We start from the raw sequence: 23725 nt of genomic DNA, 5'->3' as shown, positions 1-23725 counted from the left end.
AAAAGAGGAGAGGAGACCAAAAAAAAAAAAAGGAGCCTCTCTCTGCTGTCCGTGCTGTTGCTGGCGTGCGCACAAAGGCTTTGCTGTTGGAATGGAGGAGTGGTGGGGCCATTCTGTCTGGGAGAGTCCCTGTGCACTTCCGACTCCACACCGAGTGTCCTGACGATCACCCGCACCAAAGTACTCACCCACGCACAGACACACCAACACACACTCACATGCACACACACACTCACCCACGCACAGACACACCAACACACACTCACATGCACACACTCACCCACGCACAGACACACCAACACACACTCACATGCACACACTCACCCACGCACAGACACACCAACACACACTCACATGCACACACTCACCCACGCACAGACACACCAACACACACTCACATGCACACACACACTCACCCACGCACAGACACACCAACACACACTCACATGCACACACTCACCCACGCACAGACACACCAACACACACTCACATGCACACACTCACCCACGCACAGACACACCAACACACACTCACATGCACACACTCTAAACACATTCACAGGGTCATTTGGGCACCAGAACCTTAGGCAACCATGTTTACCTCCAAAACACCCACCCACACACTATAAACAAAAAGGTATGCTCTCTCTCTCTCGCTCGCACACACACATACACTACTGTCTTCTGCCCTATACATACTCTCCAGGCCACTCTAAGGCCAGAATATCACCCATTGTAAAACAACAGTCTAGGGTTGCACCGACAGGCACACAAGTATGCACTTACAGGCACACACACATGACACTCACACATATACCACACATATGACGGCACACAGACACAAATACGTCAATTTCCTGCATGTCAGACATACAAGGAATCGATAAAAACGTTTCCCACTCTCCCACGGTGAAACATATAAAGTGCACAGGCACAACAACAGATAAGACAAGACATTTAGATACATATAGATAAACATATAGATATAAAAAACATACAGATACACGTACAGCAGCAGCAGCATAAGTTCTTTAAAGTGAGGTTATGGTAGTGCAAAAAGGCAATTTAGTAATGGCAGCAAAAGACATCCTGTAAGATGTATTTGTTACATTCCCAGTGCAGGTATAACAGTAATCATACTCCACACAGCCCTTATGTATGCTACATAATATGTGTATGTTATCTACATAACTATTGCCTGAACTCAACTACTGAGGCACAACAGTATGTGACCAACCACTCATATAACATCAGTACCCTTCAAAACCTGATATTACACAATGGTATATATTCCTGTTCTCTTGATTTGTTGAGATTTAAATTCAGTCTGGAATAGGTCTGGCCCTTCAACGCTAAAGAAGCTACTGTTAACATATGGAGCACTCTGACCTGCATCATTTAAAAAAAAAATTGTATTCTTTATTAATTACAGTAAGTAGTTTTAGTAGATGTTTTTGGACATTTTTGAAGGGGTTCCATTCTGAATTACATTAAACATCAATCTTAAAACCGTTCAAGCAATGCCCTGTCAAACATGTCCCGTGAGGGCCTACAGCACAGCGGAGCCCTATGTGAGTTCTCACCGAGCAAAAACATGAATCCTGTGTTTATCTATATTGTATGGTAGTGATTTGTGGTGTCTGTTATACTGTGTTCACAAAGTACGAAATGATCCATTTCAAATAAAAACTGTGTGGTGTTCCTAGTCAGTGGAATAATATTGATACAAAAATTATTTATATTTAACCTCCTGCTCTATTTTCATTTGAAATTTCAAGCTCATATAAGTTAACAACTAACATTTTAGGTATAATTGTTGCGCTCAGATAAACTAAGAGGAATTGCATTTAATGTTGAAGCACCGTGAGACTTTCAGAGCAATGAGAATTAACGATGATCACGCATAACACTTGGAGATAGCTCATAAAAAAAAGTTGTTCCTAGGTAATGCCCCGCTGGACCACACAGGGGACGGATGATGTTTCTTAACCGACACTTCATCACGCTGAGCACAAGCTCTGTAGGGCTGGTCATCCAGCTATTTGTTCTGGCCGGGGAGCGCCGTGGTTTCCCCCGGTTTAAATTCATCAGGTGAACCGCAGGGTGAATGCGACGGAGAGGGGCTTAGCCCGAGCCCAACCCGACCCTGACCGGAGCCCACGCTCCCCGCCCCCGCCCCTGGCTCTCTCCCCCGAGCGACTCTCCCTTATGGGGACGATTATCTCCACCTCAAGGCTTACAATCTGATGGCTCACCAGGAAGCTAGGATTTCATCCTTTATTTGTTTTTCGGGGTAATTTCAGGGAAAATGGGTGAATTTGAGGAGTGTATTGGTGCGATATTTGCATGCTGTTTTTGCAAGCATGTAGGCCCTACCACGTTTGCTTGTGCAGTGGTTTTGTAGATTTTTTTTGCTCAAAATATTCTCTCCAGCCCCTACATACAGCTCAAATGAATTATTTGGATAGCTCTTTAGAAACCAGCGGTGCCATCTCTGCATGGTCTGGCTAAACCTGATCTGTGTGTCCACAGGTGTGTGTCGGTACCCACTGGGCATGTCTGGAGGGCTGATCCAGGATGAAGACATCTCCGCCTCCAGCCAGTGGTCAGAATCAACGGCAGCCAGATATGGCAGGCATGTCTGCGATCACACCCACTCTCACAGATTCATTTTCACATTCTTTCTGTTTCTTTTTTTCCCCTCCTTGCTTACTTCACTCCCTTTGGTCTCTGTTTTCTCTCTTTCTTCCTCTCAGATGATGGTGTGAGTGAGTCCACGTGTGTGTAAGCATAGATGTGTGGGTGTGTATTTGTGTCTCTCTGTGTGTGTGTGTGTGTGTGTGTGTGTGTCTGTGTGTGTGAATGTTTTCAGTGCTCATTGCAGGTATCTGCTGTGCTAGCCTCTCCCTTGGTAAAACCCACATCTGGAGAGAGACAGAGAAAGAAAGAGAGGGAGAGAGAGAGAGAGAGAGAGAGAGAGAGAGAAAGAAAGAAAGAAAGAAAGAACGAACGAAAGAAAGAGAGAGAGACAGAGAGCTGGAGTGTGGGTGGCCTACACTTCCTCTCTCTGTGATGATGTAATAATGTTCCCCCCGGAGACGCCGCAGTGTTTTGACGTCGTCCCGTCTGCTCCGCCCTCTCCTGCCCAACATGAACACTTCCAAATGGATTTATGACAAAGAACTTCCCCAGGATTGTTTGTGGAGCCCATCTCTCTGCCATCTTCTGTCTTCTGTCTTTCCCCTGCTGCATAATTACCTTTCAAACATACACCCCCTCCCTCTTGTTACACAGTTGTTTTCTTCAGATGTGAGAGGTTCTTTTGATGTTAAGAGGTCTGCTGAAAGAGCACTTGAATCCTGTTGACATTTTGTCCATTTTCTGTGTGTGTGTGTGTGTGTGTGTGTGTGTGTGTGTGTGTGTGTGTGTGTGTGTCTGCTCTCCTTGTGTTGTGTTTACATGTACCTCTTCCTCTTCTCTTCTCCTTCTCTCTCTCTCTCTCTCTCTCTCTCTCTCTCTCTCTCTCTCTCTCTCTCTCTCTCTCTCTCTCTCTCTCTCTCTCTCTCTCTCTCTCCCAGGCTGGACTTTGAGGATGGAGATGGTGCATGGTGTCCTGAGATCACAGTGGAACCGGACAGCCTAAAGGAGTTCCTGCAGATCGACCTGCGCTCGCTGCACTTCATCACGCTGGTGGGCACGCAGGGGCGGCACGCGGGCGGCATGGGCAACGAGTTCGCCCAGATGTACAAGATCAAGTACAGCCGCGACGGGAGCCGCTGGATCTCCTGGAGGAACAGACAGGGAAAGCAGGCCAGTGGCAGGCACACACACACACACACACACACACACACACACACACACACACACACACACACACACACACACACACACACACACAAACAAACACACACACACACACACACACACACACACACAAACACACACACACACACACACACACAGACACACACACACACAGACACACACACACACACACACACACACACACACACACACACACACACAGACAGAATACTGTATCTCTTCTTTCGAATGGTTAGAATAGGCCTCATGGGACAGGCCAGTGACTGGGTATTTCTAAACATCATTAGCAGAAGTATGTCCTTAGAGTAAACTTTGTTATAAAGGCTTAGCGTAAATACACACATCTCTGTAAATGCACTGTTTATTTGGGTGGGACTTTCCATGTAATGAAGACTGCTACTCAAATGGGAATTCTTGATAAACACACCTAACAACTGCTTTTTGGGGAAGGCAAATAACACAGTAGGTGACTAAAAAGGATCATAACTACAGTAGGTGATTAGTAGGGATGGTGTATATTACTTAAGGTAATAAGGTATAATGTTTTTTTACGGTATTACTTTAGGCTTCTCACACAGGCCATTTACAGGTGCAATTTGTGAGCATCCCCAATCTGTGTGTATTCAGCTTTTACCATTTGTACACTTACGGGAACACAAGTATGACAGAGTATCGACAGAGCACTTTCATCATTGAGTCTGGCAGTCACACGATGACAATGGAGATGCTCATTGCACATAAACAATGCAGTTAGCTTTACTGTATGTGAACACAGGGTGTTTGATCATTTGCAGAATGAACATAGATCTTGCAACAGCTGGCACAACTACCTGATGAAGCAAACCAGATATTTCAAGCACAGTGAACTATGATTCCTGCTATTAATTCATTCTTTTGGAGTCCTTCATTTTACTCCCAAAAATAGGTTGAATGTGATGTCACACATACGACGGCTGGCACATTTAAAAGACTTGGAAAACTTTGAGTGTGTACCTCTGTAGCATGACATCATGACATCATGGCATCATGGCGTCATGGCGTCTGTTTGTTGGGTAGTGCAGGGGCAGACTGACAGGACAAACAATGACCAAATGTTTCCAAACGTCAACCACTGTGGCTCTACAGAGACACGCTCAAGCACATAGGGATTTTTTGCATGAAGGGGACCCCATATTTATGTCTCCCCCGTAAGTATACCCTGAGGGTAGTTTTGGTAGGACTGCTCGGGCAAGAGCGCCAGCGGTCTATATTGTCTTCTGAATCCCCCATCCTAAAGACTCCAGCCTCTAACTCTGGACTGTTACATAAAGTGATATTTATGACTTACGGGAGCCTTGTTTGTAAAATCAGACCTTCAAATGTACTTTGAACAGATGAGTCATTCACTGTGTGGATAGACAAGACACCATTTCAGATAAAACAGATGATTTGAGACAGGATGTTTATGGTTTAGCAGTAAACAAATGACTTTCCAAGTAAGGCCCTACATCATCACTGAGGTTTCTCCCCATTGTCTTACAGTGTGTAAGCAAAGACAATGTGGCATCCTTATCAAGCATCGGTCCCTGATGAAATCTTTAGCCATGTACTTCACCCTCACACCTGAACTCAGCTGGCCACCCGTTTCACATGCTGATTCTAAACCCCAGAAAGAGCAGCTGGTAACGGGGAAACAAAAATGAGGAAAAAAAATAAACGACCAATGTTGTAATTCACAACTCATTAACAAGAACTAATTCCCAAATCCAAATGAGAGACTGAGGATAGTCAGCGACTGTTCTACCCCAGTATGAATCACCCTTGAAAACACAGGCCACTAACACTGGAGCCTTGTCAGAGTTATGTTTGTTTATTCTTCCTACTCCCACTAAACAACATTTGTTTAATACATTTACAAACATGAATAATATACAATATACGTTATTATATAACCAGCTGTACCAGTGTTTCAAGGGTGTGCTGCTGGGCTGACAGCTGAACTGTTTGTGTTCACAGGTGATTGAGGGGAACAGAAATGCGTATGACATTGTGCTGAAGGACCTGGAGCCCCCGATCATCGCTCGATTCGTGCGCTTCATGCCCGTCATCGACCACTCCATGAACGTCTGCATGAGGGTGGAGCTTTATGGCTGTGAATGGCTGGGTAGGAGCAGAGGATTACTTTATGGCCAGAGTTTTATAAACGGGTTTACAACTATGATCTTTACTTGACCTCAAGAAATAATCATCTTACCCCTTTCATCACAACTAGTTCATTTTTTAAATACTATAGTCATCAAAAAATATATGTATTGTAAACTTAACAGCAGAAACCAGTGTGCGTGGGTATTAGTATGTCTTGTGTTGTTCTTTTACCTACAGTAGTTATTATCGCAAGGTGTGACGTTCTTTAGATATACAAAGTTATCAGCTACATAGCATATCAACGAAAATTGAAATGAAACTACCTTTATCCTCATAACCCTATAGATTAGACCCATCTTCCAATATCTCACTGATAGATCACCTTCGTATTTGTTATTGTATCACTGGTTTCAGTGATTACACACCCTAATCAGTAGCCTGTCTACGTCAAAGTTAGATAACAGGTAAAATCTCATATCCTCTTAGACACCATGGCCCGATTAAAGTCTATTTTATTTCACTGAAGAAGGGCAGGTCTTAGTTTCGATGTCTTTGCAATATAAACTAATCTTAAGGTGTGGTATATTGAGATAATAGTGAATAGCTGCACCATATGAACACCACAACCAGTATTGTCTGTCCTACAAAGTGAAAGTAAGTTGAGAATGCCTCCCCTTTCTCTTCCACAGATGGCTTGGTGTCATATAATGCCCCAGCTAGCCAGCACACGATGCTTAACGACCTGCAAGTTTACCTCAATGACTCTGTGTATGATGGAGCTGTAGGCTACAGGTAAGTAAGCTGCCACATCCTGCCTCTTTCAGAGAAGGGAAGAGACACATCCATGCCTTACGTCCACTTCATATGAGTCTACTCAGTTCCTTTGCATTCACTGTAAGAAAATAAACAAAACTACTGGGAAATCTGAAACATTAAACAAAGTTGATATATTTTTTCTTGAGATGAAGATGTGCTTGAGTACCTCGACAAATTGACTTCCTTTTGAGCTCCATTTACTGTCTCCTAACCTGTTAGTTCAATGTGTGTGTCTTTTGGCTGGTCTGAGAGCCTCCCAAGATTGTTGTTCATAGTTTGAAGGGGGAAAAAGTCCACCAATGCTTTGTTGTTGCTAGGATGCCATGATGCCGTTAGCGCACTGGGACTGGCCCCTGTGGTCACCGTGGTTTCAGAACACTCGCAGGAGTATGTGACTCATGGCTTCCTGAATGAATGTCCTCCATGACACTGTGTGTGTGTGTGTGTGTGTGTGTGTCTTTGTGTGTGTGTGTGTGTGTGTGTGTGTCTGTTTGTATTTCTCATATGGAGAATGGATGATAGTCTCAGTCTGCTCAGTCTGTTTCTTAAAATATGCAGGAAATGGCCCACGCTAAAAAAAAAAAAAAAAAGAAGTGCACCTCTTGCAGCATTAGTTTGATAGAATACTGCCATCTTGTGGTAAATTGGGATTCTATCTGAATGCTAAATTAAATATGACTGTGCCTGAAACACCTTAATTCTGCTTCATACTTCACCACTCTATTTAGTTCTCGTATTTAGCTTCTGACTACCATGGAGGATTGGTTTGAATTGCCTGTTCTCTCTCTCTCTCTCTCAGCATGACAGAGGGATTGGGCCAGCTGACTGATGGGCAAAGCGGTCTAGATGATTTCACCCTCAGCCACGTCTACAACGTGTGGCCTGGTTATGACTACGTGGGCTGGACCAATGAAAGCTTCCCCAATGGTTATGTGGAGATCATGTTTGAGTTTGACCGCACGCGCAACTTCACCACGATGAAGGTAATCCAGAAGGCTGCTGTGTGGATGCGCTGTTCATCTATACTTAGCCACATGTGTTTATGTTTATGCTTGAAGGAGATAATTAGGTACGTGTATGGTCAGGAGGGCCATGACGGTGCCGTAGCAAGCATCAAATCATATTCTCTCTTGCTCCTGTTCAGTGCTGATTGTAGAATGGTTTACAGTTTTCCGTAGAATTCACTGCTGACATCTTGAATAGAGTGTTGAATAAATGTTGTCACAACTCGGGTACAATGTCATAAACAAAACGCTCCAACATCAGAGTTATGTTAGAGGTGTGATGAGAAAAGTAACTTGTCTAGACATCTAGACTAGAGGTTGCATTGTACACAGTGTAAAAACCTGTTTAAAATCAGTTTTTGTTCATATAATGTTCACTTGGTCTTCCAAGTGTTTACATGTTTCTGCATCTCTCGTCTGGCTTCAGGTTCACTGCAACAACATGTTCAAGTGGCACGTGAAGACCTTCCAGAAGGTGACGTGTTACTTCCGCTCTTCCGAGTCCGACTGGGAGCCCTCGCCGGTGTCCTTCAGCCCCGTGATGGACGACGTCAACCCCAGCGCCCGCTTCGTCACCGTCTCGCTCTACAACCACATGGCCAGCGCCATCAAATGCCAGTACTACTTCTCTGACGTGTGGATGATGTTCAGTGAGATCACCTTCCAGTCAGGTACGGAGCGTGACCTTTGACCTGTTGACATTTAAATATTCTGCGATGGGTCAAAAATGCATATTAAGATCAACCACAGGATGTTTTGTATCTATTGTACATAGAGGTTCAATGAGTGCATTATCACTGCTTATAATAATCAATGCATGTTAGTCCTGGTGTTAAGATATTGTTTCATTTCATTATCATACATTTGTATTTACTTAGTGAAATAAAACAGCCTACAAATTCATTCAGATCCTCTGGTGTCAAATCCTATTGGTTAAATAACCAATGCTATACTCTTTGGGCCCTATTTTGATGGTGCAAATGGCTAGTTGCACAAAGAAGGACACGCTTTGGAGCAAGCAGTAAAGGTATGAGGTGGGCAGAGCCAGGCCAAAGTTAATTAGAGAAAGGTTTGGTGGATGCCAACCAATTGCATTGTCGAGCAATCCCTTTAAACTGAATGCGTCAGACGACATTACAATGTAAGAAGAAGGCAGTATTGCTGTGGGTTTTGGACAGTGTACGCCATGAGCACTTTTACAAGGAATAAACTGCAGTGCTTCTTCTGTTGGTCGGAACAATTAAAACCGTTGACACATAATTGGAGACCTGTTTTAAAATGCCCTAGCCATATGCTTTTGAACTGACTGTTTTATTGAAAATCAGGGTATGTTATTTGGAGCCTGAAAAAAAAGAAAGTGTCTTGCTCACTTAACAAGCTAACGTTTTAATTGAGATCAATGTAGCCCATCTCGTGTCCATGTCCATTTTTATTCTTTTTTTTAAAAGCCTGCCAGGATGTGTGTTCACTTCAAGGATATCTGAGAAAGATTAATGGCATTAACCCATAACACAGGTTTGCTCCTGCTTCCTTGCTAACACAGAAATATATCAGACTTGGGCAGTGATGGTTTGTGATTGGCGCGCTGAAATGTCCCCTGTATGAGAAGAATAAGTAGCCATGCCTATATCCAAAATCCACGACTTGGCGGATAGTTTCAGAGTTAGCGGAGAGTTTTGACAACCCGCCCAGGCGCCCTAGGCAGGTTTTTTTTAAGGGTTTTAAAACACTGACTTCAAAGTTGTAAAGATTAATTCACTGTCACGGCAACTGCAAAACAGTTCATCTCAACATTCCGAGGACAAAACCATAAAAACTATACTAAAATATTAAAATCTTGTTTTTCCAGATACTGCCATGTACAATACAACTCTGGCTCCTCCTAAGACTGGCCCACCCACTAGCACCCAACCAGGTCAGATTCTCTTCGTTCACTTATTTTTGCCTCAGGGTCTATGGTTTGAAACTGAGAAATTAAAAAAATGTAAGCCGCTGATCTGTTTCTTTTGTATGGTTGTCTCTGGATTCCTGAAACATTCTAGTAAAGAGGTCATTTTAGAAGCTTCATTCAGTTTAGAAAAAAAAACCATGTTTTTGTAACCTAGGGTTTTCTCATTTGGAAAACAGTTGATGTAGATCGTTAGCACTGCAGTGATCCAAAAGGTTGTAAAGTGTGGCCACCAGTTATTAACTAAGACGCCTTCTCTATCCCCTCCACAGGGGATGACCCCACTCATAAAGTAGATGATAGCAACACAAGGATTCTCATTGGCTGTCTGGTGGCCATCATCTTCATCTTAGTGGTCATCATAGTTATCATTCTGTGGAGACAAGTTTGGCAAAAGATGTTGGAGAAGGTAAGGTATTATAATGGCTTTAATCTAAGTTGATTTGAATAATACCATCAGCTCTAACTCCTAGTTTTTTTTATCAGTGTACTATTGTGCAAATCTGTGTTTATAATTCCAGGCCTCTCGGAGGATGCTGGACGATGAACTAACTGCTAGTCTGTCAATACAGAGTGAGACGTTCACCTACAACAACAACAACGACCCCTCCTCCGCACCGAGCGAGCAGGAGTCCAACTCCACCTATGAGCGCATCTTTCCTATGGGGCCCGACTACCAGGAGCCCTCTCGTCTCATCCGCAAACTGCCAGAATTTTCCCAGCCCACAGAGGAGGCTGGTGAGTGAATACTGAATAAACGTAAAGCAGTAGATTTGTGTTCTTGAAAAGGTGCATTTGTTTAAAGGAGTGTTTTCAGAACCACAGGGTCACGTGATTTCTTTGTATAGCTCTGAAAAGGATTAATACAATGACTGTTCAGAATTGAAGGTTCAGTCTTCTCAAAATCAAACAAGCCCCAAACTTACCTGAAAGACACCATGAACTTCAATAAGGTGACTTATACACAATGTTGCTCTTCACTGTTACCTCAGCCTCTACCAGCACTGCGACAAAATCCCCCCCGACCAACCCTTCCAGTCAGGACGGAGTGCCTCATTACGCCGAGGCCGACATCGTCAACCTACAGGGGGTAACCGGGGGCAACACCTATGCTGTGCCTGCGTTGACGATGGACCTGTTGTCAGGGAAGGATGTGGCAGTGGAGGAGTTCCCACGCAAGCTGCTGACCTTCAAAGAGAAGCTGGGGGAGGGCCAGTTTGGAGAGGTCAGTAGACAGGTTACAGCATGACAGCTCAGAGAGCCATGGAAGATTTGTTCCTAAACATATATACTGACTATATACTCAGTGGAAAAATAATATACTGAAATAGAACTTCACTGAACATAAGAGATAGTGTTTAAGATGAGGGTTAATAATGCAATACGCTTTTACATTGCGGTTTAATGTTGTACTGTTTGTATTGTTCATACATTTAAAGAGTAGTGGAGTACATCGCCATGCTCACGATGTTTGTTGTTGTGTGGAAGGTCCATCTGTGTGAGGCAGAGGGCATGCAGGACTTCATGGACGCGGACTTCTCATTTGACATCAGTGAAAAGCAGCCTGTACTGGTAGCTGTCAAGATGCTGAGGGCAGATGCCAATAAAAATGCCAGGTACGACACTCCCTGAAGCTGAATAAATAAATATGCAGATGCTGGCGGCATAGTTCCATTCTTCTACAGGTTGTACAGACAGCTGAACAGTTCCAATGGTTTACTTACATTTGGTCATTGTATTTGCATAATGTAAAGCTACTCTTACCATTCTCTGTGTTTGTGCAACACTTTTAATTGAGAATTTCATATACATTTGTAAACTAACAGCCTTTTGGCCTTTTCCCACAACTTCTCACAGGAACGACTTCCTGAAAGAGATAAAGATCATGTCAAGGTTGAAAGACCCCAACATCATTCGTCTGCTGGCCGTGTGCATCTGCAGTGACCCGCTGTGCATGATCACAGAGTACATGGAGAATGGAGACCTCAATCAATTCCTGTCCCGTCATGAACCAGAAGGCCAGATTGCCTTGCTCAGCAACGCCCCCACTGTCAGGTAAGAGTCATGACAGCCAACCAAGTCGGTGTGTTTTCAAGAGGCTCAACACTCCTGATTGTCTTAGGATTTGTGCTGCACATGTGCTGTCACAAAAATAAGCATCATACAACTATAGTGCTATAATAAAAAGTATTTGGCAACAAAACACAAAAGAAACCATTATATATATATAACTTTAATATATATATGGTTTTTCATGTCTGCTTGTTTTAATTTTCAGTTCTGCAACAGGACATCCGTCTTCAATTTTACAATCAGTATAATTATGATAATTTATTTGATACATTCATGATAAAACTTTATTCATTTCCCCAGTTACAGTAATCTGCTGTACATGGCCACTCAGATCGCCTCAGGGATGAAATATCTCTCCTCGCTCAATTTCGTACATCGCGATCTGGCCACCCGCAACTGCCTTGTGGGCAAGAACTACACCATCAAGATTGCTGACTTCGGCATGAGCCGGAACCTGTACAGCGGGGATTACTATCGTATCCAGGGCCGAGCCGTGCTGCCTATACGCTGGATGTCCTGGGAGAGCATCCTGCTGGTGAGACTGGTAGAAGGCCGTAATGGTTTATATAAAAACATTGATCAGCCACAACATTAAAACCACTGACAGGTGAAGTGAATAACATTGATTCTCTTGTTACACCTGCCAAGAGGTGGGACATAATAGGCAGCAGGTGAACAGTTGATGTGTTGGAAACGGGGAAAATTGGGCAGGTGTATATCTGAGCGACTTTGACAAGGGCCAAATTGTGATGGCTAGACGACTGGATTAGAACATCTCCAGCACGGTAGGTCTTGTGGAGTGTTGGTCCCAGTATGCAGTGGTTAGTGCCTACCAGAAGGGGTCCAGGAAGGACAACTGGTGAACCGGCCACAGGGTCATGGGCGCCCAAGACTCATTGATGTGTGTGGGGCTGGCCCATGTGGTCCGATCCCACAAAAGAGCTACTGTAGCACAAAATTGGTGAAAACTTGAATGCTAGCTATCATAGGAAGGTGTCGGAAAAAACACACAGTGCATTGCCGCTTGCTGCGTATGGGGCTGCATAGCTGCAGACCAGTCAGAGTGCTCATGCTGACCCCTGTCCACCACTAAGAGTGCTTACAATGGGCATGGAACAGCAGAACTGGACCATGGAACAATGGAAGAAGATGGCCTGGTCTGATGAATCACGTTTTCTTTTACAACATGTGGCCGGCCAAGTGCGTGTGCGTGATGGCAGCAGGATGCACTGTGGGAAGAAGGCAAGCTGGTGGAGGCAGTGTGATGCTCTGGGCAATATTCTGCTGGGAAACCTTGGGTCCTGGCATTCACGTGGATGTTACTTGGACACGTACCACCTACCTAAACATTGTTGCAGACCACCCCTTGATGGCAAGGGTATTCCCTGATGGCAGAGGCCTCTCTCAGCAGGATAATGCACTCTGCCACACTGCACAAAGTTGTTCAGGAATGGTCTGAGGAACAATGCAAAGGTGTTTACTTGGCCTCCATATTTCCCAGCTCTCAATCCAATCGAGTATATGTGGGATGTACTAGAAAAACAAGTCCGATCCATGGAGTCCCCACCTCGCACTTAAAGGATCTGTTGCTAACGTCTTGATGCCGGATAGCACAGGACACCTTCAGAGGTCTTGTGGAGTCCATGCGTCAACGGGTTAGAGATGTTTTGGTGGCACGAAGGGGACCTAGACAATATTAGGCAGGTGGTTTTAATGTTGTGGCAAATCGGTCTATATATATTATATTCAATAATTCAGCTGATACTTTTACCTAGAATCACTTTAACTGTTGACACTTGAACTGTGTTCATGGCAAATATTTCCTGTGCATATCACTTGTGCTCCCTGTGATGAGGACCCAGGACATAACTGTGTTGTTTTGCCAATCGATGACATCATGAAAACATTGCTCTTAAAGCTCAAATGTTAAATCAGGGGAGCAGAACCTTAGAACTTAGGTTCATGTCCTGGCAGATGGCATCATCTTAAGTGGCCTATAGTATAGGGAGCACATGCACTTGACTTAGCGTAGTTCACTGTGGTTCATTGGAAAAGTTCCTGTAATGTTTTTTGTGTCTGACATGGTACAATTAATCATCCTTGATTATTTGTTGCTTTTGCTTGCCTGCGCAGGGAAAGTTCACCACAGCCAGTGATGTGTGGGCCTTTGGGGTGACGCTTTGGGAGACGCTGACCTTTTGCAAAGAGCAGCCTTACTCCCAGCTCTCCGATGAGCAGGTGATCGAGAACACCGGAGAGTTCTTCAGAGACCAAAAACGCCAGGTAGATGAAAGTTAAATGCTGACATTTGCGCTCCTTCTCTCTCTCTCTCTTACTCACACACACACACACACACACACACAGCTTTGACAGGCATCCCTTGGCTTGAGTACTATGATGCCCTGGCACTGTTATTGATTTGTAGAAGTCGTAGAAGAAGAAAGGTTCAATAGTTGTTCACTGAAAGGCTAATTTTTGTCTTTGTAGATCTACTTACCACAACCAGCCATGTGTCCAGATCCACTCTACAAGCTCATGTTGAGTTGCTGGCGCAGGAACACCAAGGAGCGTCCTTCTTTCCAGGAAATCCATTGCATTCTTCTGGAATGCCGGGTTTAGGTCTGGAATGGAACACCAATGAATGCCACAACAGGCACATCCAGAGACACTTTGTGTGCCCACAGGACTCCAAACAGCAAACAATACCAGTGAACAGACACTGACATGCATACACATACACACACATACACATACACATACTCTCAGACAGACTCCCCTGTGTTTTACCTTTGGGTGGCAGTAGAAAGCCAAATATAGACAAACCAAAGAAATGTAGCATTTAGGCACTTTTTTGTCAAATAAAGTCCATAGTTTTTTTTACCCATAGGTTCGTTGTCACTAAAGATGTCCCCAAAATAATGTATAAAGAATACAAGAAAGATATATACATAGAATGATCTCATGTTTTTCAAATGTTTTCATTTTGAAGACAGCTTGAATGTAAATAGTACATGCAGTTCGATGGGTAATGTAGAATTGTGTAGAGTGTATTTTGACAAATGTAAGAATGTTTCTTTTGCATATTGTTATCCAGTCATAAGTTTTTTTGTGCACCAAAGTGCACCATAGTACAACAGAGTTACACACCTTTTCCATTATTTATGCAAACTTTTTTGTGAAAGGTCAAAAATGGAATCAGGCCACATATGCATGCAAATCACTTGTATATGCATAATTTAAAAGACTGGTGATACTGTGTAAATCGCCAACAATGATCAGTCATAAATGTCACCAATCACCAATACCACAGTGTTTACAATTACAGTGTATGTAAGTTAATATTTATGTTCATTGCCTCAAAACAGAGCTTATATGTTTGCCTAATAATCTCTTTCACAAACATATCCCACTGTTGCTTTACATGGTGTCCCAAGATAATTAAGTCTATAACATAGTTTTCTATAATTCTGACATTATTATTGCATAATGGTACAGTTCGATAAATTGTAGTAAGATACCGTTTTGAAAGATTACCAAAACATTTACTGAGTGACTATTACTGAAATTGCATCACCATAAATGATGACGTTCCAAATCATGAAATGTGACAGAGTATGTAGTGCCATTAGTTTAACACTTTTAAATATGGCCCATATTTAGTGGCCCTATGGCCCAAATGTTTATTCTCATGTTTTTATAAATGCAGTAACACCTAAAATACAGATTGTTCATGTATACATCCATTATGTAAAATGTAGTAGACAGCACATGCATTTATGAATATAAAGCACAATCTTCGATTGGTTACTATGCATAGGAGAACTAAAGCTTTACGTATGGGTTTCAGAACTTAAAAAGCTGATCTGACCACAAGCTTGGAAACATACACTTCTTCTGATTTAAAAACTGGACTTCTTTAGAGATGCACTATGGTGGTTTATTGTAAGTAATGACATGTGAGAGTATTGTCAATTGTTTTGCAATCCAATGGTAAGTATGGAACATTGTGCAAGTTGGGTTTTTGATACTAACTGAACAGTTAATTTCAACTATCATGAACTGAGAAAGGGATATTACTAGTAGTCATGCGTGATATACAGCATTTGTATCATTGGCATTAGAAATGGCAAATGGTATGAGAGGGTCTTTGTAAATATGGTGTAGATGGTTCACATGATGTTCACAGAGATTAAAAAAAGATTTTAGGGTCACAACTCCTCGTTTCTCTGTAGAAGCTTGCCGATGTCTAAATTCTCGTTAAAATTTTATTTATGACAATGTATAATGTAACACCCTTGAAAAACTGCCTGTTTCACAACTCATGAACCCTCTGAACTTTGAGCCTCAGAATTTCAACATTGCATTGTAGTCTTACATTGGAGGCTAAATGCAACTGTAGGCTAATTGTAGTATGTATATACATACAAATATGACAATTTGTTTCTGTTGTACCCCAGTTTATTTCTTTCTTTCACTTTGAATTTGAAAGTATGGCTGTACATACAATAGATGTATTCATCAATTTGGTGAATGATTTCAAGTCAATGAAACTGGTGCCATTTTATTCTATTTGTATGAATTCCAAGATCTATTCACCACATTATCTAAATCTGTTTTTGCATCCTCTTTGTATTATGATTTTAATTATAGAAATGTATTGATACTGACTTAATTATGTACAGTAAATGTTGTATAGTGGTTATGTCTGTGTTACTGCTTTAAGAAATTCCGTTTTATTCTCTGTATTCAATTAATTGTTATCCTCATATAGTTTATATGAAAATGCATAAGTTGGACTGATTTGTATAAATATTTGTGACGGACAAAATAAAATCGACTGATCAATTTGGTTTGAGCTTCACTGTTTGCTCTGGTATAGGCCTATATCATGCGTTGCTAGTAGCAGGTTTGTATTGGCGCAGGGCAGACTGGAGCTTAACGCTATTGGTTAATGTGGCTGTGACATCCAATCACACCATGAAGGCGGAGCATGATACGGATATGGCCATCTGAAGACAGTGTAAATGTTAGTTCCGTGCCGACGTTCATCTGAACGATTGGTAACCAATGCCGGCTTACTGTTTATTACATAATTGATATATGTCAAAAACTTTAAGATGAGGAAAGTTGTTTTGGTGACCGGTGCAAACAGGTAAACAGAACGATTCCTTATTTTCTCTTTAATACACGTAGGCTGATGGCCAGATAAGCCATTTCATTTGCAACATTATGCGGATGATAGACGAATGAATGTTTGTTGCTGTTAATCAGTTTACATCGTCAGGTTAGGCGACGTAATATGAGCAGAATTTGAGACGTTTAACCAGTCACTTTTTGTGATAGTAGCCTATATTAAAGGATAATCAAGCGTTTCTGTATGTACTTTTAGGGGGGGTTAGTGTAGAGACCTAAGCTATATTTCCAGATAAACGATGACCCTATTTAAGCCTTAAGATCATTAAGTGTAATCTGAAAAGATCACTCTATTAGCTAGTATTTTAGTATAGGTATGAACATTATATGTTACAGGATTAGGGTACATTTGTGGCTGTTTTCAAACTTTCCCAAGCATGTAAACCATACTCATTAGAAACGGGACAGCATCAAATGGGATCAGCTTCCCTCCATTGACTCCTGATGCAAACTATGCCAGCAGTAGTCCAGTAATGTCACTTGATCAGCACTTTGTATTGGTGTCATCTGTCCCCGCAGTGGCATTGGCCTTGCCTTGTGTGAGCGGCTTCTGACTCAGGACAGTCAGCTCCAGCTGTGCCTGGCCTGCAGGAACATGCACAGGGCCGAGGCGGCCCAACATGCTCTACTGACCTCTCACCCCGAGGCTGAAGTGGCTGTGCTTAATCTAGATGTGGGCAACATCCACTCAGTTCTCCGCGCAGCCCAAGATGTCAAACTAAGGTGGGAAGGCGTATCACATCAAAGATAATTCATGCATGATACAAACAAGAGTGTTCACCTCAGGTACCAAACCTGTTTCTTAGCATACTGAATTTAGTCCAAAATCTGATGATTATCCTATTCAGAGTGGAATGGAATTCTCTCCAGGGAAGATATTCATTTGTGATACTGACTGCATCTCTGAGAACCACACTAATCCTTTAATTTAAACCAGATTATGTAACAAACAAATAATACTTTTCTTAATTAACATAGTTTACCTGCCACTACCACTGCTGCAAAGACATGTTTTTAAGAAAAGCCATTATGGTGCACACTACCCATCTAAAGGATTTGTGTAAGTGGAGTCCTGGATATCACCTACATCTGATGTTGGTCAGTATCATCCCTAATCTCAAATTATGTTTTTCTAGGTATAACAGACTAGATTACATCTACCTTAATGCAGGGATCATGCCCAATCCTCAGCTGGATTTCAAAGCCTTTTTCAAGGGTCTCTTCTCAAGGTGAGGAGTTTGTAGACTGGGAACTGATATGAAGGGGGGAACTGATATGAAGGCTGAGTTGTTATCTCAAGTGTGTGTTATTTTTTAACTGCTTGTATCATAACATACCAGACACACTGCAGAGGAGTATGCCTTTCTTCTTATGATTAATGTATGTTTGTGTTGCAGCAATGTTATCAATATGTTTGCAACAGCTGAGGGCATTCTTACCCAAAAAGACAACATTACCTCCGATGGACTACAGGAGGTTTTTGCCACCAATCTATTTGGACATTTCCTTTTGGTGAGAAATCTGATTTCAGCAAATTAACATATCAAAACAGCACCTCATTAAATCAAGATGTGGTTATTTCCAGACAATTTGTTTTAGAAACTAAGGGCATGCTTGTCTTGCTTAAGTGTAATAGTAAGTTGATTTGCATAATAAAGCAGTTCAGACCATTCAGAAAATATACACTTTCGTCACTTTCACTTTCACACCTCTTTCATATGATCCGTTACTGTATCTTTAACAACCCAAAACTCTTGTTTAGCTGACTTGAACAAAAACAAATATCCCCCAAACATGTTTGCAACTGAGCGTCCAGTGTCCCTGTAGCTTTTGGGTCTTTGAAAATGGAACAAGCAAAAAAGTGGTCTGTTAATCTTTCAGTCTGTGAAGGTCGGGTAACTTATCTCAGGAGCTGTCACTTGTCAGCTACTCGTATTAGCAATTCTCCCAGACTACGTGCTTCCTTACATTTTTCTGTGGTCTCATATAACCTGGTGAGTTGTGCTCATAGCTCTCTCTCTCCAGTTCACCTGAAGTCTTCTGAGATGGGATTATGAGGTAACGGAAAGCTCACCACATGGTCATCTAAGATGAGTATTGTTGTGTTTTTAGCAAGCCAGTCAGAATGTCTCCATTAATCTTTCAACAGTAGAGCGGACCAGGTTGCTTCCCTCAGGAGAAGGGAGGCCAAGGTATCGCTTTCTGCCTCAGCTGTGGCACAAGGCGGCTCTGAGGGCTTGTGTTTCTCTTTGTGCTCTGCACCCTTCGTCCTCCACCTTGCGGTCACACCAGACTACCCAAGCAATAGACAGTTGCCAGCATCATGTCCCTCAGTGGATAACCGAGCCAGGCTGTTCTTTCACAGCCTTAAAGAAGAGACAAAAACAAAACAAATCTTAAATCTTAAATGGCATCAAGTTCTCTTGGTCTTCTCTATGGAACACTCCTCTTGTTTCATCAGAATCAAGTGCAGGAGTCTGTGCGACAAGTGTGGGAGAGAGGGATTCCTCATAGTTAGGCAGACTCCAGAGGTTTTAGTGTTCTGTGTGTGTGCATTAGGTAGGAATTTATTTAGACATTCTTCCAGCAAACAACAATCAATTCATGAATCGATACATACATTACCAAGAGCATGTGCTCAGTTGGACCCAAAACAATTACTTGGATGCCGCAGATATTATACCTTTTTGAGGCACAGGAACTTGAGATGTTGGACATCATCACTTTCAGGTTGTCTCCAACTAACTTGTTTTGTGTCACTTGATCTGTTGCAGGTCAGAGAGCTGGAGCCTTTATTGTGTCAGCCTGATAAAGCCTCCCAGGTGATCTGGACATCGTCTAGCAATGCCCACCGATCGGCCTTCAGTCTGGAGGACCTTCAGCACCAGAAGGGCACAGAGCCTTACAGCTCCTCCAAGTATGCGTCAGACCTGCTCAGTGTAGCCCTGAACCGCAAACACAACCAGCAGGTGGGCTCAGCTCATACCCCTTCCTGTTCTCTGTGGTGACATGAGGCTGAGTTTGTTGTGTGGCGTGGCCCCAAATGGCATCAGAACATTGACTGTTGTGAATTCCAGAGGTTTTGGATAGAAATCGTTGTGGCCGATATGTCAGAGTTGGTCAAATCAATATTTTGCAACTGTAATTTCTCTTGATCTTCCATTCCAACCTTTTTTTATTTCTTGCTCTGTCCATCAGGGTGTGTATTCCTCTGTGATTTGCCCAGGACTGGTGATGACCAATCTGACCTATGGGATCCTGCCATCCTTCTTCTGGACACTCATCATGCCCATTATGTGGCTGGTGAGTGGGGGAGAAAAACAGTCATTGTTCCCTGTAATTATCAATTTCAGACAACAATTCAGCTATGAAAGGTGCTCTATAAATAAAGTGTATTATTATTACTAAAATGTCTAAATCTACTGATGGAGTATTTGCCATTGGTTGCATCATAAAGAAAAGCATGTCTTTTTCGGGCATTAAAATGAGCCCTCTGTGCATCCGTGGTTGTGTTGGTGAACTATTTCACCATTACTCCTGCTTGTCATTTGCTTGAACAGATTAGAATCTTCACCAACACGTTCACCTTGACACCATACAACGGAGCAGAGGCATTGGTATGTGTTCATTACTAACTAGTCTACCCATCAACAGCCAACCATATGGTATCAAACCTCTCCAAATAGATATTCAAAATGTCTAACTTGACTGTTACATCTGTTAAAATCAAACCTAGTTATATTGTAGAGATTACAGTGATCTGCACAACAGTTTCCACTAACAGCATTTAAGCAGGCAGTACAGATTAGGTTGTCAAAGCTACTAGACTATCACTGCAGTTCCATGGTAATACTAAATGCTGTGTCATTTATTGACTCATCAAAATGAAGGCCATCTATTTACAGTGACCTCCTCTCAGTGAACAGTGACACAGCTATCCTTTCATCATTTGGTTTTTCTGTCTTTTCTCTGGCAGTTCTGGCTGTTCATGCAGAAACCTGAGTCCCTGGATCCTCTGGTCAAATACCACAGTTTGACCTCAGGGCTCGGCAACAACTACACTCAGCCTCACAAGGTCAAAACAGAAAACCCTTCAGCCAATCAATATTTTATCTCTTAATTACACTCCAGACGAGCGTGTTAAGTGCTGCATAAAACCAACTGTTATCCATACATGTCAACCTGGCTTAATCAGAAATGGCAAGATGGGCACTGCCAAACCAGTACAATTTGACGTAAACCATGAACATTACAACATTACACAAACATTATGTTATCAAAAGCCTGCAATAGGTCCACATTACTACCAATATATTGCTTACGTATTCGGTTCATTCTCTTTGTCCCTAATGAGACACTAGGCTACAATCGTATCATACCACTAGGCGCTCCTTCACACAGTACTGAGCCTCAGCCCATCTATGTGATGATGTGTAAAGTACGGTTCCTTTTAGTTGCCTTCTTTTTGTCTGTGATGTTGTTATGATTTATTTCCCCACAAGCATCATAAAATGGTCTACTCTTGTTCATTGTTTTTATTTTCCAATCAATACCATTATGTCTTGTAAAATCCTTGCCCGTCCCTGCATTTATCAATCTTTGTGACTCTTTAGATGGATATTGATGAAGACACGTCAGAAGCCCTTTATGAGAAGCTGCGAGACCTTGAAGACAAATTACGGAGGAAACTGGCAGAGGAAGAACATCAGAATCAATAAAATACAGCATCAGCAATATGAACAAAATCCTATAATCTGAAGGACTGTTTTGGTCCCAACTCAAAGACACTCAAATGCCATTTGGTTTTCACACTTCAGGTCTTTTGGTCTAGTTCACACCTAAGGATGCAATACACAACACATAGTTGGCTCATCAGACCTTTATTTGCCAAATTCATCAAGGAAACCATGCTCATGATTATGGCAAGCCTTTGCAATACTTTCCTCTTTTGACAATTCACCAAAATGTACTCAATAGTTATTTTATTTATTGCTGTCAAATTTCACCAATTAATAACATATTGGTCATTCATATTTTCACTGACAGCAACACTTATTTGCAATAGAAATGTGGGTTATTGCCTCTTTTTTAAATTAGCCTTCTAAAACAAACTAAAAACGTTATAAAAATTCTAAAAGCTTAAAGCTTGGGGGAACTCAACACTGAAGCTTAATCTTTCTAATCAGGTTGTGTAAAATGTACTGTGACCTTTAGAAGAGTTGTAAGGTAGGTTAAACATTCCAATCCTAGTTTGGGGAGTCTGTTTGGCTCGGAGGATGCCACATTAGCTCTAGCATTCCTTCACGTGTGACTAACCCTTTCTCACTCAGCTCGCAGCAGGTTGGACGGGCAGCAATAGGTTACAGGGATAAAAAGATGAGGTCTAATCCTCTTAAGAGTGTCAGTGGTGACAGTACACTTCTGGAAGCAAACTCAATATGCACAAGTCTGCATCTAGCATACATCCTGGTGACAAAATTGTTCTGTTTCAAAACCACAACTGGCCCCAACTATCAGTCCTAGGGTTGTGAACTGTTCTCTGGCTGGACCACTGTTAGCTGCGCTGATTTGAATGATGTCACTCTCAGCCTCTCTGTTCTGTTGTGAGCACAGAGCAGCCCTCTGGAATCAGATAATGGACTGGCTGGGGCAGAGGGACACTGAGTCTGCAGTGTCATCACCTTCTATTGCCTCGACCTGGGTCGACATGGCAACTCTGGCACAATAGCTGACTATTCGATTCTCTGGTTCTCTTAATATATACAGTTGAGTGCAACAGTTTACATTCTTCTTATACTTTGAAACTGATAAAAAATGACCTCTACTAGGGCACTCTTCTTTTTTTGGCTTCTGTGCCTTTGCAGATAATGACCTTGATAGAGAAATAAATACAGTTGTTGGCCTATTCTATAGCAAGCTACCATCTTGTTAGCAAGCTTTACTAAAAAAAAAAAAAACATTTGAGTTGTACAGTGTGGGCTTGACTGTAAGGATGTAAAATTGTATTTCACTTCCCACTTGTGTTTTTTCATATTTTCAATAGCAGAATCCCCAAAATAGCCTCGGTCATGCTCATTGTGGATTAATAAAAGGTAGTTTTTGAGAAAGATGCTGCAACACTCAGCAGCAAAGGTGTGTTAGGAGTACCTTTATCTGCATTTACAAAATAAGCAATGACTGTGCAATATGTGATCTGTTATGCTAGAGGTTATGTTCATATGTCTATTTTTCTATACAATGAAACTGTGATGTATAGTAATTATAAGCAGAAGCGTAATAAAAACCTTGGAAATGATCTATCTCCTCTTGTTGGAATTAACTTTATGTGAGACAAAAAAAAACGCTAAGCGTGAAATAGGTTATCAGAGGAACTTGTCTGGCAACCATTGATTCCAGGGTATAAAACTGCCCTCATGGCATTTGAGCAGTGAGGGCGGTAGTGAAGGTACTCTAGCAGCAGAGCTTCTCCAAACTAATGGCAGTAAGTGAACTTCAATAGTTGTGTATGGAAAAACAAGTTATAGGCAGAGTAAGGACCATTTTTGATCTGCAGCGTTAATGCAAACTGTTATAAACTGCAATGGAACACTGGAAAGTTCTATTTTAAAATGGCAAAAGACTAACTTCACATAGCCTAGGTAAACATGACCATGACAACCTATGAAATAAGAAAGCCGGATGTCTTCATTCAATGTTCCCGTAGGCTATTTTATTGCAACTTTCCATTGTAGAATAAAATTGTC

General features: G+C 42.1%; 2 protein-coding genes across 4 annotated transcripts in view; both read left to right on the top strand.

Annotated features, from left to right (window-relative positions):
• ddr2a (discoidin domain receptor tyrosine kinase 2a) overlaps nucleotides 1-15224 on the top strand; it is a 38653-nt gene extending 23429 nt beyond the window's left edge. Inside the window, exons 3-17 of one of the 3 annotated variants that reach the window (XM_031575075.2) lie at nucleotides 2532-2634; nucleotides 3578-3809; nucleotides 5820-5967; nucleotides 6638-6740; nucleotides 7564-7747; nucleotides 8196-8439; nucleotides 9618-9683; nucleotides 10013-10125; nucleotides 10289-10454; nucleotides 10709-10941; nucleotides 11205-11332; nucleotides 11574-11771; nucleotides 12090-12324; nucleotides 13923-14072; nucleotides 14277-15224. In XM_031575075.2, coding sequence (XP_031430935.1) covers nucleotides 2532-2634; nucleotides 3578-3809; nucleotides 5820-5967; nucleotides 6638-6740; nucleotides 7564-7747; nucleotides 8196-8439; nucleotides 9618-9683; nucleotides 10013-10125; nucleotides 10289-10454; nucleotides 10709-10941; nucleotides 11205-11332; nucleotides 11574-11771; nucleotides 12090-12324; nucleotides 13923-14072; nucleotides 14277-14408 — 2435 coding nt within the window. In that variant the 3' untranslated portion in view covers nucleotides 14409-15224. Of the gene's footprint in view, nucleotides 1-2531; nucleotides 2635-3577; nucleotides 3810-5819; nucleotides 5968-6637; nucleotides 6741-7563; nucleotides 7748-8195; nucleotides 8440-9617; nucleotides 9684-9988; nucleotides 10126-10237; nucleotides 10455-10708; nucleotides 10942-11204; nucleotides 11333-11573; nucleotides 11772-12089; nucleotides 12325-13922; nucleotides 14073-14276 lie in introns of all 3 variants that reach the window. The other 2 variants (XM_031575074.2, XM_012834154.3) reach the window with 2 other exon arrangements.
• Nucleotides 15225-16785: 1561 nt separating this feature from the next.
• hsd17b7 (hydroxysteroid (17-beta) dehydrogenase 7) lies at nucleotides 16786-23277 on the top strand. Its single transcript, XM_012834158.3, has 9 exons — nucleotides 16786-16941; nucleotides 17502-17705; nucleotides 18119-18211; nucleotides 18380-18494; nucleotides 19757-19951; nucleotides 20181-20285; nucleotides 20543-20599; nucleotides 20959-21057; nucleotides 21596-23277. Exons 1-9 carry the CDS (start codon nucleotides 16907-16909, stop codon nucleotides 21698-21700), a joined length of 1008 nt encoding a protein of 335 aa, XP_012689612.1. The 5' UTR covers nucleotides 16786-16906; the 3' UTR covers nucleotides 21701-23277.
• The last annotated feature ends 448 nt before the right edge of the window (nucleotides 23278-23725 follow it).

This window comes from Clupea harengus, chromosome 10, assembly GCF_900700415.2.
Source record: "Clupea harengus chromosome 10, Ch_v2.0.2, whole genome shotgun sequence".
In the NCBI taxonomy this organism is placed as follows: Eukaryota; Metazoa; Chordata; class Actinopteri; order Clupeiformes; family Clupeidae; genus Clupea; species Clupea harengus.
The sequence above is the reverse complement of the archived record's forward strand: the minus strand, read 5'-3'. Positions and strand labels throughout refer to the sequence as shown.

Coding starts and splice junctions, on each gene's coding strand:
- hsd17b7 (XM_012834158.3), top strand. CDS start 16,907: ATGAGGAAAGTTGTTTTGGTGACCGGTGCAAACAG. Junction 18,495..19,756: donor TATTTGGACATTTCCTTTTG/GTGAGAAATCTG, acceptor GATCTGTTGCAG/GTCAGAGAGCTGGAGCCTTT. Junction 21,058..21,595: donor ACTACACTCAGCCTCACAAG/GTCAAAACAGAA, acceptor GTGACTCTTTAG/ATGGATATTGATGAAGACAC.